At 35.5% G+C, this 15,827-nt stretch overlaps 1 protein-coding gene across 2 annotated transcripts in view; it reads left to right on the top strand.

Moving 5' to 3' along the window:
• The window catches only part of Pkn2 (protein kinase N2), a 117,523-nt gene extending 101,696 nt beyond the window's left edge, over positions 1–15,827 (top strand). For both annotated transcript variants that reach the window (XM_070006344.1, XM_070006343.1), the window contains 7 exons: positions 1,226–1,402; positions 4,154–4,216; positions 7,667–7,743; positions 9,088–9,230; positions 10,378–10,485; positions 13,211–13,291; positions 13,386–15,827. In XM_070006344.1, the coding sequence (XP_069862445.1) occupies positions 1,226–1,402; positions 4,154–4,216; positions 7,667–7,743; positions 9,088–9,230; positions 10,378–10,485; positions 13,211–13,291; positions 13,386–13,589 (853 nt within the window). In that variant the 3' untranslated portion in view covers positions 13,590–15,827. The remainder of the gene's footprint in view (positions 1–1,225; positions 1,403–4,153; positions 4,217–7,666; positions 7,744–9,087; positions 9,231–10,377; positions 10,486–13,210; positions 13,292–13,385) is intronic.

Genomic DNA, 15,827 nt, shown 5'->3' with positions numbered 1-15,827 from the left:
GTTAATTGGAGATAAGAGTCTCACAGACTTCCTGTCAGGGCTAACTTTGAACCACGACCCTCAGATCTCAGACTTGACTTCTGAGTCCCTAAGGTTACAGGTGTGAGGTTCCAGCACCCAGCCTTGTCATACTTTTAATATAGGTTTGAATGTGGTAGCTTCTATCTGCAATGCCAGGATTCAGGAGGCTGAAGCAGAGGATCATGAGTTAAAGGCCATCCTGGGCTACCTAGTGAGTTTTGGGTCTTACCTGGAGCTACATGTACATACTGTGACGCTGTCTTAAAAGTAATTAATTAATTATGTAGGATACAGTAGCACACAATTTTAATTCCAGGCTACTTGGGAGGAACAGATTAAAAGGATCAAGTTCCAAGAGTAGCTCAGGCAAAAACTTTGATGCATCTCAGTCAGTAAGTCAGGTCTGGTCACACTTGACTGTTATCTCAGTATTTAGAAAGCAACAGGTAGGAGGATGGAGAATCTAATCTGAAGCAAAAACAGGAGACACTGACAAAACAAAATGAACAGAAGGTCAAAGATGTGGCTCAAATGGTAGAGTGTCTACCTAGCAAGTAAGAAACTCTTGAGTTCAAACCCCAGTGCTGCATAAAATAATATAATAAAATGAAATGAAATAAAATTAAGTAGGAAACCATATAGAATGTGGCACTTCCTGCATAGTAAGAGTGATCAATTTATCGTTATCCTTGACTGAATTTCTTTTTTAAAAAATGACACTACGTAATAGCTGTGTTTCTTTTCAGTATTTAGTATTAAACAGATGTTTAGTTTATAACCTGGAAAACACTATATTAATAAAGCATTGAAAATGCTATACTCCTATGAAGTATTATACAAATATAATTCTTAATTTCCAAATTCATTTCATTCACAATGGAACCTGGGTATCAACATAAAATCTTTTTCATTTTTAAAATGAACTCAACATTTAGTTGTGTTTCTTTGGTACTACTAAGGTGAACCCTACAACCTTTGTCATACTATGCATAATTTAGTTTCTATTAATACATTGTACTACATTCCAGAAGACAGTTTTCAGAGCATATATTTCAACATATACTTTGATAATTTTATAATTTATCATTTTGAAATTATACTAATTAATAGTTCTGTTCATTTTTAGGTTCAGTGATTTATAATGAATGTTATTTCCACTTAGAATTGTTTTAAAATATTCATTTTACAATATTTTCTTTTACAGCCTGATGTGTGAAAAAAGAATTTTTGAAACTGTGAATAGTGTAAGGCATCCCTTTTTGGTGAACCTTTTTGCATGTTTCCAAACCAAAGAGCATGTTTGCTTTGTAATGGAATATGCTGCCGGTGGGGACCTAATGATGCACATTCATACTGATGTCTTTTCTGAACCAAGAGCTGTGTGAGTATGCTTTAGACAATTCATCTGAGATTTTTCCATGACTGATTTCTTTCTGGGATAAAAAGAACTCTCTATGACAGAAGTTTTTCTGAAAGGAAAATGAGTTGCTATGTATTATTTGCCATATACTTTTTCTGTTTATTAACTCGATTGTCCATATTGAAAATCTCATGACTTAATCTAAGTCATATATGATGATTTGAATGTACAACTTAGATTCATTTTAATATATTTTTTCTTTTTATCTATTAGATTTTTCCCCTCTAAGGGAATGACATCCCAGGACTATTACCTTAAAAATTATATTCAATTCATAGTTTAAAAAAAAGTACTAAGGAATTTGTATTAGATAATTATATAGAATATTTATGTTTACCTTTTAAAAGAGCATATGTCAATATTTGGTGTCTTGTCCTTACATAACATAAAGGGAACTGGTGTAGATGGGTATCTTGTCCAAAATGGCTGGGACTGAAAGTATTACAGGTTTTTGAAGTTTTTTCAGATTTTGAAATTTGAAAAGACTTTACTGATTGAACGTATAAAAAATATCCAAAACATTTTGAAAACAGTGTCTTTCTATGTAGCCATGTTTGGCTCAATCTTAATGTGCAACCCGGACTTGCCTGAAATTCACAAAACTCTTATGTCAGACTTGTGAGTACTATAATTACAGGCATATATCACCATGCCTGATTCCAAACCTTTTTGAGTATCTGTTGGTAACTCAAACATTGGAGATTTTGGATCCTTTTATATTTTAGAGTTTTGGTATAGGGATACATTCAACCTGTATAAATATTGCTTCCAAAAAAAGGTAGAAAGCAGACTTTTTACTGTAAACTCCCTTTGTACCTGTAAAATTTCATAGTATTTTAAATTTTTGTTTAACCAATATATAAAACATAGTAGTAAACAATTGAGATTAAAATTAACGAGATTAAAATTAATGTATCGGCAATACAGATACATGTACAGTCTATTATTTTTCTTATTCTCAATTTTAAAGTTCTTGTATGCTAGAGGTAGGATTTGAATCTAGGGAACTAGTCTTAAGAGCTACAATCCTACCTGCTATTTACCAAATTTATAATTTCAGTTCTTTTTTTCCATTTGTAAGGATAAAAAGAATCTCATAATCTCAAACTGAAACCCTGTTTTTTTTGCCATTTCTTCCCTGCTTTACCTAACATTTCCAAGCCCTGCTATTCGTGTAGTCTTCTTTTTCTTTTTTGTGGGGGGAAGGAGGGGGTCGGTCGTGGGGCCTGAACTCTGGGCCTGGGCACCGTCCCTCAGCTCTTCAGCTCAAGGCTAGCGCTCTTCCACTTGAGCCACAGCGCCACTTCTGGCTTTTTTTTCTTTTTGCTTATGTGGTGCTGAGGAATCGAACCCAGGACCTCAGGCATGCAAGGCAAGCACTCTACCACTGAGCCACCTTCCTAGCCCCTAGTCTTCATATTTTCAACAGCAATACTACCTATGTATTGTTCAAACCAAAATACAGTGGGTTATTCATGATCCTCTGTTCTCCTCATCTGCAACATCCATTCGCAAGTCCAATTTATTCTGTCTCCAAAATATACCCAAATAAAAATACTAAATACAAACTCAAGCCAGGTTCAATAGCTCACACCTATAATCCTAGCTACTTTGGGGGTTGAGATAGGGAGAACTGCAGTTTAAGGTAGTCTGGGAAAAATATTTGCAAGACCCCCTCTCAACCAATAACATGAGCCTATTGCCCTAGCTACTACGGGAAGCATAAAAAGGAGCACCATGATTTAAGCTGCCCTGGACATAAAAGGGAAGATCCTGTTACAATTACTAAAGGAGAAGGGACCAGAGGCATGGCTGGACTTGTAGAATGCCTGGCTAGCAAGCACAAGGCCCTGAGCTCGAACTCTAATACTGCTAAAACTGAAAAACCATAAACTCAGTAGTACCCTTATTCAAGAGCAAAACAGTCATTTTTAGCTCTTACCACTTCTTCTTCCTGCTCTTCCTGACTACCTAATGAAGCACCCTATCCTATCATGCCAGTTTTTTTTTTTTAATTTCTAATCTTTTCTTAAGTTCTTTGTTCCTACTACATTGGATGTTCTTGTCATATATCTTTCATCCGTACTGTCACAAACACCTAAAATTTGTTCTTTTTCTCCTTAATTTCTACTCCCAACATTTACACTGCTATTAGAGTATGCTCACATAAGTGTGATAGTTCTCTCCTGATTAATATAGTTTGATTCCCTATCACTAAAAGAAGCTTCAGTATCTATAATAAGACATTGAAGATCCTGCATCCAGTCTGTCTTCTTCCCTCTATATCCATCCTTTTAACCACACCAAATTCACTATTAGTTGTCAAACATGTTTTGCCATTCTCTCCTCTGTTATTTTTCTTTCTGAGGGAACACCTTATGTTTCCCTAGTGAAACTTCTAATTTTGACTCTGTTTTTCCATTCTCATGACACATTGTAGTTCCCATCACAGCACTATACCATGTCTTCTCTACGCTCCTCAGGGAATCTACCAGGCAAATTTAATGGGTTCCATTATCAAGACTGTACTTTTCATCCACCCTTTTGAAAGTTTCACCCCCTAATACCTAGATAATGTGTTGTATATAGGACTTAGTAAATATTTATAGATTTAATTAACCACAGAGTTATCCTTTGAAGTATAAAAATATAAACTAGGATTCAAGTGCGGTGAACTTTATTAAACTTATTTTGATTTAATTCTTCAAACAGATTTTATGCTGCATGTGTAGTTCTTGGGTTGCAATATTTACATGAACACAAAATTGTGTACAGGTAAGTAAAGTCTTTATTGTTTTTACTAGTTTCCTTTGGTGTTAAATAGAATTAAAGATAATTGAAAAGGAAATTTTCTTAGTTTTCTCCTTCATGTAATAAGTGAGCTCTAATGATGAAGGCATAACTCATCAAGATGCATTACAAAAATAAATGGACATGTGAAATTTAAACTCTGTTGTGCAACTATTTGAAATTTAAAAAGTTAAGACCCATCATTGCAAGATATATGACCAATATAATAATTCAGGATGAATTTCTTTGTTTTTTATCTTCTGCGTGTTGCCTAATTAAAAATAGTAAAATTAGGTAAATGCCCAGGAGTGAGATTGCTGGGTCATAGTCTTTTAAGGAACCTCCATACTGCTTTCCAGAGTGCTTGATTGTACAAGTTTACATTGCCACCAACTGTGTAGTAGCATTCCCTTTTGATCACATCCCCTCCAGCATTTGTTATTAGTTTTCTTGATAATAACCATTCTAACTGGGGTGAGATGGAATCTCAGTGTTGTTTTGATTTGCATTTCTTTTGTGGCCAAAGATGTTGAACATCTCTTATGTGTCTATGGGTCATTCTTATTTCTTGTTCAGAGAAGTCTCTCTTTAAGTCTTTAGCCCACTTATTAATGGAATTGTTGGTTCTTTGGTGATTTGTTTTGGGAGATTATGACCCAGCAGTCCCACTCCTGGGCATTTACCCAAATGACCACAGACTAGACCACACTAATGCTACCAGCACAACCATGTTTAGTATAGCATTATTTATCATAGCTAAGATTGGAATCAATCTAGATGCCCCTCAGTAAATGAATGGATCGAGAAAATGTGGTATATTCACACAATGGAATTCTGTGCTTCCATCAGAAAGAATGACATTGCCCCATTTGTAAGGAAATGGAAAGACTTGGAAAAAAAATTATAGTAAGCAAAGTAAACCAGATCTGAAGAAACATAGGATGCATGGCTTCCCTCATTTGTAATAACTAGAACATGTCTAGGATATTCTTAGCAGAGGATCACAATAGCTCAATAACTATGTGCACATGAACATATAAAACGATGCTTATCAAAATGACCTCTAAGACATGGAAACGAGGTTTTTCTAGTGTGCTGTTTTGTTATTTCTTTTTTTTTTCTCCTTTGGTTTATTTCCTGTTGTCAGTGTTTTTTATTTCTGTACCCTTTGTCTTATATAAAAGTTTATCTGATTTGGGGAAGGGAAGGGTAATCACAGAAATGGTGGGACAAAGGGTGAACCAATGCAGCAGTAGTTGCAAAGCCCTTGCCTAGCAAGTGCAATGTCCTGGGTTTAGTCCCCAGTACCAAAAAATAAAAGACAAAAAGTATGTACAGTTAAAAACAGTGAAATGATGATTTTACCTATGATAACAGAGTTCATTAACTATTCATTTTAGTGAATGTTTTGCATGTAAACAATCCACTGTAGAAAATCTCTCTATACTACTTGAGATGCTCCTCATGTGATAAATAGCTTATGCCAGAGTGCAAACTAACATAATACTTATTTTGGTAAGAAGTCTCTAGAGCCAAGTGTGGAACTCAGTGGCAGAACACTTTCTGTGGTTTGGTCTCTAGTATATAGACACACTCACAGACTGTATCCAAAATGTTTTGTAATCTTAGTTACATAGGAGGTTGAGATCTGAGGCATTTACCCAAATGACCACAAACTAGACCACACTAAGGCTACCAGCAAAGTCTGTGAAACTCTTACCACAGTTAATCATCAAAGAGCTAGAAGTGGAGTTAATGACTCAAGTGTAGAGTACCAGACTTGAGTGAAAAAGCTAAAAGACAGCAGTGCCCAGTCTCTTAACCTCCCCCCCATCCCCGCCCACACACATACACACACAGTCTTCTTGCTATCATTTGAATTTAAAATTTATTGCTGACATAATCAATTTTAATACTGGCATAGCTCTTTATTAAATTGCATATCATAACAAATAGTGCATAGCCCAGTAACTAGTTTCTAACACACTTTGAATAGCCCTGCTCTACACCTGACAAAATATTAGATTGAATAATATTGCTCAAGAGAAAGCAAATTATGTAAAAACCAGTACCAATTAATAATGTTCTCAAGATGAGGATTTCCTCATGATTCTGTTTAGCTTAAAGGATGAAATATTTCAACTGGCTTAATTTGTACTCAGCTTTCTCTTTTTTCCCAAATTATTCTTTTAGAAAGTTAAGTGTTCCCTCTGTTCAGGAGGCATGGCTCAAGTGGTAGAAAGCCTGCCTATAATCCTAGCTTGGGAGGCAGAGATGCAGGGGTGGGAGGCAGGTGGTTGTGGTTTGATGCCAGACCATTAACAGCAGTTTATGAAGCAGGAATGGGCGCCAGTGCCTCACACCTGTAATCCTGGCTGCTCAGGAGGCTGAGATCTAAGGATCACAGTTTGAAGCCAGCCTGGGCAGGAAAATCCATGAGATGGAATGGGGGGAGGGGGGAGAGGGTGCAATCCTTGGCTTGAACTCAGGTTCTGGGCATTGTCCTTGAACTTCTTTTTTTGCTCAAGGCTAGCACTCTACCACTTGAGCCACAGCGCCACTTCCAGGTTTTTTTGTTTATGTAGTACTGAGGAATCAAACTTTAGGCAAACACTCCTCCACTAAGCCACATTCCCGGCCCTTCATGAGACTCTTATCTCCAATTAAATACCTAAGAAAGTTGAAAGTGGACAAAAATGGAAGTGGTAGAGTGCTAACTAACCTTGAACACAAAAGCTCTGACAATGCCAGGCCTTGGGTTCAAGCCCCGGCACTGTCACTAAAGAAAGGTTTATGTAGAAGTCCATCTGAATCTCTAGATGTACTAGACAGTGGGAGAAAAGACACAAAACTCAAAAGCCCAGAATTGTTTGGGGCATAAAAAATCAAGACCCTACCTCAAAAATCACCTTACAAAAAGAAAGAAGACTGGATTCATGACTCAAGTGGTAGAATGTCTTCCTGGCAAGCTCAAGGCACTGAATTCATTCCCTGTACCTTGGGCAGAAGCAGGAGGTACACGGAGGGACTCTTTTCTGGTAGCTTGTTTATACTATTGGCTTAATTCTTCCTTATGATAGTATATGGAAAAACTACAGTGTTGGGCTATATCAGATGATCACAAATAATAAATTAGTAATAGATGAGTTAAAGGTACTTGAAACCTTTCTTTAATATATATATATATTGAAAAAGACAAGACATTTCTTTGAAAAATACATTCTTTTCTATATAACGAAGTAACATAGAAACCATATTATTATAGGGCAATAAATTTGATAAAAAGATAAAAACATAATGTGATACAGCATTTAAATATCAAATTATAACTTGGAAGATTTTTTTCTTAGTAAAGAGAAAATTAGGTTCCTGTTGATTTTTTTTTTACTATGTGATCTGAATTGTTTCATTTTTTAATATTTCCATCTTGAACAGAGATTTGAAATTGGATAACTTGTTGCTCGATACAGAGGGCTTTGTGAAAATTGCTGATTTTGGTCTTTGCAAAGAAGGTAATTGATTTTTAAGGTTTCTTTTAATAAAGTATATTTCCTTTGTACTTTGGTAGTTTTCAGATTTATGTGTGGAAACAACGTATTTTTATTTTTATTCTTCATAAAATAACTAATTTTCCTATAACCTAATTTATACACCAAGACTTTATGGATACAAAGTAGGCTTTCAGAAATCATAACATAAGAATAAGATTCTCTTTTATGACTAATACTTTTGTCACTTAAAAGTTAAAGTTTTAAGCACCAAATTGTTTACTCTCCTTGGGCTCTTAAGAGCAAATTACATAAGCCTAATAACTTTTCTCCAGCTTTTTAGAACTATTAACATTTAAATTGGAAAATCTGTAGATATGTAACTATCACAAGAATGTTTTCTGTACACTCAAAAGTAAATAAATAAGCTGAGGAAATTTGAATCAGATTTCAAATAACAAAGCATAATTAAAGTTGATGGGCTTACACATAAAACCATCTTTTTAAGTTTCAAAATTGGCTATTCCACTCACTTGTATGTCTTTGAAAAACTTGCTTTGAATCTTTGCATCCATTTCTTCATCTATAAAATGAATATAGTCCTTCCTGTTCAGGAGTACTGTTGCAGATTAATATGCGACATAATATTCAATATGCTACAAGTAAGATTTACTTATCTTTACATTTAATTGTAATGAACATTCTCTCTCTTCCTTCTCTACATTAATAGCTCTTTAATCAGTTTTGTTCCAATAGCACATAGAACAGTGCTTGGTACCATATTTAGTAAATGTTCAAAAATAAGTAGCACAATGCATGAATGAACCTTGTTAATGTATTCACTGACCTAATTACTGCACCCACTAAAGATTTTTTAATTGGATTTCTCGGTATTGGACACTTATTGTTATGAATGCTTTTGTTTCTTAAAATCTCATTGCTCGGGTAGGGAAGTTGGCTCAGTGGTAGAGTGCTTGCCTCACATGCATGAGGCCCTGGGTTCAATTCCTCAGCATCACATAAGCAGAAAAAAAAGCTGGAAGTGGTGCTGTTGCTCAAGTGGTAGGGCACTAGCCTTGAGCTGAAGAGCTGAGAGACAGTATCCAAGTCCAGAGTTCAGTCCCCACGACCAACCAAAAAAAAAAAAAAAAAAAAAAAAAATCTCATTGCTCTTCATTGCTAGTTTTTTAACAGAAGATTCCTATGCATTGCTGCACAGTTTCCTTTACACTTGTTTTAAAAAGTCTTTTGTATGTCTGCATTTGATCTCCATGCATAACAACTTTAATTCTGCTTCATAAGTATAGCATTTCATTTTCATGCTAGTTTTTCTTTGCAAATACATAATTGAAATTTTATCTTTTTCAGGAATGGGATATGGAGATAGAACAAGCACATTTTGTGGCACTCCTGAATTCCTTGCCCCAGAAGTATTAACAGAAACATCATATACAAGGGCTGTAGATTGGTGGGGCCTTGGTGTACTTATATATGAAATGCTTGTAGGTGAGGTAAGCAGTTGGGAAGAGGGAAGAGGGGAAGAGAAAGATGATTGAAAGAACAAAGCATGTCATATATAAAGCCACCCCATATATCTTCTGCATAAGTGAACTTACCTTTTGAAAGGTTTGTAATAAGCTAACAGTTGGTTGTCAAATGCTTTGAAAACAGTTGTTTATATTTAGGTATCTGATCAAGTCTTTAGGAAAATTGTAGGAGACTAGCTTTTTCAGTCAAGGCTACACTCTATCTACCACATGAGCCACACCTGGCTGTTTACTAGTTAATTGGAGATAAGAATCTGTTGGACTTGTTTCTCAAGGCTGGCTCCAAATCCTGATCCTCAGATCTGTCTCCTGGGTAGCTAGGATTATAGATGTGAGCCATGGCACCCAGCTTAGTTATAATTTTTAAGTGCCCTCGCTATTGAATTTGGAACATTAAATATACATAGTAATGTGTGCTTTCTGAACTCCTTTCAATAGCAATAGGTGCCACTTAGTGCAATCACTGTCTATAATCTAGCTTGCTATTGACTTCGAAAACAAAGCATGTATCTAAATATTCCCCACTGTCCAATAGACAGTTTTAAAATATAGCCAGGTAGATGAGTAAGTGATTGAAATAAAATGGGATAAGTATAATAAAATGGAATGGAATTCAGTAAAAATCTACGATTCTATAAAATATAAAGATTTCAGTAGGAATATATAGCCTTTGGGAAATAGATACATAACCGTTTTGACCTCTTATAATACTTTTTGGTTGTTACTCTACTAGGTTGGTTTTGTTTTTTTTTCATGTCTTGAATCTTAATTGTACCTTGAAGAGATAACATTTTTATTGTATTAAAAAATACTTTGAATAAAAATAATTTTGCTGGGTGCTAGTGGCTCATGCTTGTAATCCTAGCTATTCAGAGGCTGAGCTCTGAGGATCACAGTTCATAGCCAGGCCAGGAAGGAAAGTCCATGGGACTTTCATCTCCATTTAATCACAGAAAAAGCTGGAAGTGGTGGTGTGATTCAAGTGGGAGAATGCTAACCTTGAGCAAAAGAAGCTTAGGGGGACAGCACACAGGCCCAGCATTCAAGGTCCACAACCAGCATCAACAACAACAAAAATTATTTTAACTTACCCCAAAATATTTCTTCTTAGTCTCCTTTTCCTGGTGATGATGAAGAGGAAGTCTTCGACAGCATTGTAAATGATGAAGTAAGGTATCCAAGATTCTTATCTACAGAAGCCATTTCCATAATGAGAAGGGTAAGAACTAAATTTAAGCTAATTTTTTTAGCTGAATTGTACCCTAACTAAATCCCCCAACAACAGATCCTCAAAGAAACAACTGCCTGATTAACAAATGGGTAAAGACTTAAAAAGATACTTCTCTAAAGAGGAAATAAGAATGGCCAATAGACACATGAAGAAATGCTCAACCTCTCTAGCCATAAAAGAAATGCAAATCAAGACAACACTGAGATTCTACCTTACCCAAGCTAGAATGGCTATAATCAAGAAATCTAATAACAACAGATACTGGAGGGGATGGGGCCAAAAAAGGGAAACCTACTGCATTGGTGGGAGTATAAACTTGTTCAACCACTCTGGAAAGCAGTGTGGAGGTTCCTCAAAAGACTCCACATAAGCTAGCTCCCTTATGACGCAGCAATCCCACTTTTGGGTATTTACCCAAAGGATCACAAACAAGGTCATACCAAAGCTACCAGCACAACCATGTTTATCACAGCATCATTTACCATAGCTAAGATATAGAACCAATCCAGATGCCCCTCAGTAGATGAATAGATCAAGAAAATGTGACACACACACACACACACACACACACACACACACACACACGATTTGTATGCCTCCGTCAGAAAAAATGACATTGCCTCTTTTGTTAGGAAATGGAAAGACTTGGAAAAAATCATATTAGGTGAAGTAAACCAGACCCAAAGAAACATAGGTCCCATGTGACTAGTACATGTCTAGGACAAGCAGAGTAGATTAAAGGGTATGTACATACAACTATATGAGATAATGTTAACCAAAATGTACCCCAAGACAGAGACACAGAGTTTTGGGTTTTTTTTTTTCTTCTCTTTCTTGCTAGTGTTTTTAATGTACTTACAATGCACTATGTGATTCTTTTGTTTCTATTGTATGTTCTTCCCCCATGGTATAACCCCTGTTTTCACTGGATTTGATGCTGGTGCTCTGCACCTTCTATGTATATTTTTGTAATTTGGGGAGGGGAAGAGATATTGCAGAATGCTTAAATTAGGATGCAGGCTGACCCATTGTGATGACGAGATGTACAGGACACTATACTGAAAAGAAATTTTAGAATGTCGGGGGTGGAGGGACGGAGGAGTTGGGGAGGTGGGGAGGGAAGTGATGGTAGGGGGAAAATAAAGGAGGAGATAACAAAAAAAATTTAACTATCAATTTAGATACTCAGATCTTACTGAAGAATGTGAGAAAACTGTTGCTTTTGTCTGTTATATAAACCTTTAATATTTTAATTTCTTTAATAAATAGAAAAAATTATGATTAAAAAAAGAATTGTACCCTAATGGTCACATGGAACCAGTATTAACTTGTTCTAAAACTGGACAAATGTACATCCATAAAAGACAAATATAGACTAGTCTCTTTGACATACATAGACACAGGTCAAATGGTAAACAGCCACCTGCAAAAGCTGATTAAGAGAACATAAGCCCTGAGTTCGAGACCCACTACCAGCACCAATGTTTTTTAACATTTTAAAATTATTATTACAAAGGTGATGTATGGAGGGGTTACAGTTACATAAGTAAGGTAAAGAATACATTTCTTTTTGGACAATGTCACCCCTTCCCTCACTCTCCCAGTTTCTCCCCTCCATAACCGCCCCCCCCCCACACACACAAATTATATAGTTCATTTTCAATATAACAGCACCATTTTTTTTTTTTTTCGGTTGTGGGGCTTGAACTCTGGGCCTGGGCGCTGTATCTCAGCTTTTCAGCACAAGGCTAGTGTTCAGCCACTTGAGCCACAGCACCACTTCTGGTTTTCTGAGTGGTTTATTAGATAAGAATCTCTTGGGCTGGGGGCCAGGCTCACGCCTGTAATCCTAGCTATTCAGGAGGCTGAGATCTGAGGATAGCGGTTCAAAGCCAGCCAGTTCAAAGCCAGCCCGGGCAGGAAAGTCTGTAAACTCTTATCTCCAATAAACCACCCTGAAAACCAGATGTGGCGCCGTAGCTCAAGTGGTAGAGCGCCATAGCTCAAGTGGTAGAGCGCTAGCCTTGATCTGAAGAGCTGAAGGACAGCGCTCAGACCCAGAGTTCCAGCCTCGCAACGGACAAAAAAAAGTCTCTTGGCCTTTCCTGCCCAGGTTGGCTTTGAACTATGATCCTCAGATCTCAGCCTCCTGAGTAGCTAGGATTTAGAGGCATGAGTCACCAGCACCCAGCTGACAGCACTAAATTTTTTAAAAAAAGAAAAAATAAATTAGGAACCATTTGTAACTCAAATTGAGTAGTTCATTAAAAAGATCACACACCTTGATTTAGTTAAGTTGGTTTCATTCCAGTAATACAAAGATGATTTAACAGTTTAATATATGTAAACCAATAAATGCACCATATTACATAGAATAATGAAGAAGAGAGAGAGAGAGAGAGAGAGTGACAGAAGGAAATCAGTGAATAAAAGAAACCTCTTCAAGGGCAAAGAACTTGTTATTACTCCTTTCAAATATTGTAATGAGAAGTAAAGAGTAAAATAAAGTAGAATAAAAGTAAACTTAATGATTTTAGATTGGACACAATTTCCCAATAGATGTTTGAAAGGTTTTTAGTTCATACTTGCTGCATTGTTTAGACAAATACAAGCAAAAACTACCTAATTTTTTGAAAGCTATGAGGATTGTCAATGAAGTTTATTTTATTTTAATGGTTTTAACTGTTTTTTTTTTTTTGTTTTGCTATATTAGCTGTTAAGAAGAAATCCAGAAAGGCGCCTTGGAGCCGGTGAGAAGGATGCAGAGGATGTAAAAAAGCACCCATTTTTTCGGGTAAGAATTCAAGATTTTTATGTAAATATCTATGTGGATATCTCTAGCACAATTACGAGTAGTAAGCCTGGTCATTTTGTGTTTTGTAATACAGCTAGTTGATTGGAATGCCCTAATAGACAAAAAAGTCAAGCCTCCATTTGTACCTACCATCAGAGGCCGGGAAGATGTTAGTAATTTTGATGATGAATTTACCTCAGAAGCACCTATTCTTACTCCACCTCGAGAACCACGGATACTTTCGGAAGAGGAACAAGAAATGTTCAGAGATTTCGACTACATTGCTGATTGGTGTTAAGTTCCTGGACACTGTGAAAACAAGCAGACTGACTTAACTCAGAAGAAGACCTCTAACAAATAGCGTCCCTTCTTTTGCTCTCTGTGCCACCAACAGCTTCTATGGGTTTGTTTTGTTTTCAGAAAACACATGAAGATTTGTGCAAAAGTACTATTTTAATAATTTCTTGAAAACAGGCTTCATAGTGTTTTCAACATGAATCTGAGCACTGGAAAGAGTTTCATGGCATTTAGGCTGAATGAGAATTGGTCTTGAAAATCCTTTACAAATAAATACTTTTGGATCATTACTCTTAAAAAGAAGAACAGACGCTCTTTCACAGTCTCTCCCTATCATTGCCATAAGCCTGCCTTAAGTGAAAGGAATATTAATTTTCTTTTTTTTTTCAGAATGGAAGAAGTAGTGTTTGGAATGCTATTATGATTCACATAAAATATGATTGTCTAAGGCAATGCTCTTAATTTTTTAAAGAAATTACTATAATAACAAAATATAGTGACAGTTTATACACCTTTGATGGCTTGATCTTTTTGAAAAACACAATGAATTGTTATCTTTTGTAACTTTTCTACATTTATCAGGAGAAAAAATTTTATTTGCCTTATCTTTACCAACTATGTAACAGAGCTTTCAAACAAAGCTACTTGCCAAATAGTTTTTTATAAAAGATGCTGACAGACTGGAACATCAGCATTTACTTAAAATATTAAGAAAGAGAACCAATGTATTGTATGTGATACTCATCTCAGAGTGTAAACACCAAGTATGTCCAGTCATTTTCCAAAATCAGTGACCCTGAATATCCCTTTTTTGATATGCATTCTACAAATATCACCCTAGGTCATCTTATTCTGTGTCTGCTGTAGAAGGGAACTATATCTTGGTTTCTTTGTATACATACATGCTGTGAACATGTATCTGTACAGGTTGTAATGTATTCTGTGTTGTAGGCTTATTTAATTTCACAACTTCATCACTTTTGTACAGTGGCCAAGCAGACACCTCAACTACAGCATTTATATTAAGTGCATTTGTACATTTTTGGGCCACTGGATCCAGGTTTTATATTGGCAGTTACTGAGGGCAAAAGCAATATATTGTAACAGAATGTATAAGTATTTTTGATAAAACAGTCTATATTTTATAAAAAAATATTATAACACTAAAGCTGTACCTCAAAAGTCTCAAAAACAATTTGATCACATACTTTTTACAACTTTTCAGTAGATAGATTTGTGGTTTTTTAATTACCCTTATTGGCTGTCCTTTTGTAAATCATGACTTTCTCTTGCCTAGAATTGGGGGAGTGATCAATTTACTTTGGTTCCCCTTCTAGTCTAGGATTTCATTTGTTTTCCCCAGTTCAGTAATAGCATCTTTGATCCTATGCTTATTAGCATGTTACAGTCATTATACCTCAGGAATATCAAGTTGGTAACTAACTATACTGAATTAACAAATTACAGTGAGCTCATCTCTTTAAAACTGTTTAAATACCGAGAAAAACCTGAACATATACTGATTTATGAAGAGGTAAGCTTAAAATATTTTTATATATTTAAGCCTTTCTAGGTTATATTGGCATGTTTTTACTCTGCTCTGAGAACAATTAAAAGTGTGCAGAGATAATGCCTTCTAAATGGATTATTACCCAAGATCCTTTGGGAGACAAATTTATAAAATAATAATACGTTGTTTAAAGTTACTTTAAAATGCCAGCTAATTTCCTTGGAAAAGATAATAAGGAATTTAGTGTAATTGTATGGCTTTAGTTTAACAGTGTTAATACAAATTAAAATGAAACACTAAATACTTTTGAGGTACAGTTTGTTCACCTTTGCTGGTTCTGAATTATGCATACAAAGCAATGTCTAAAGTGGACTTTTAACATTAAAAACTGACAGCGTTTTATAACTACACAATGTACAGAAATTTTTTAATTGAAGTCAATCACTAAAAAATTAGAGGGTGGGATATATTCACATAATTAAGCTAAAGAAAGCACTAATTTTTTCTGTAGTTTTAAATATATATATATTTTAGTGATACTGAAAATTTTAAGAATGTAAATATATTTTGGTATTACTATACATGTATGTGACTGCTCAGCACTTTGTAAGGATATTAGGATATTTTAGATTGGTACACTATGCATCCAAATGAAATGTGCCTTTTTATGTCATTCTAAGAAAAAAGTGTTTTGCAGTCATAAATTACCACAAATGCACAAATTAAAGT

This window comes from Dipodomys merriami, unplaced genomic scaffold (assembly GCF_024711535.1).
Source record: "Dipodomys merriami isolate MVZ:Mamm:240054 unplaced genomic scaffold, mDipMer1.0.p SCAF_7, whole genome shotgun sequence".
Classification (NCBI taxonomy): domain Eukaryota; kingdom Metazoa; phylum Chordata; class Mammalia; order Rodentia; family Heteromyidae; genus Dipodomys; species Dipodomys merriami.
This window is presented reverse-complemented; position numbering and strand designations above follow the sequence as displayed.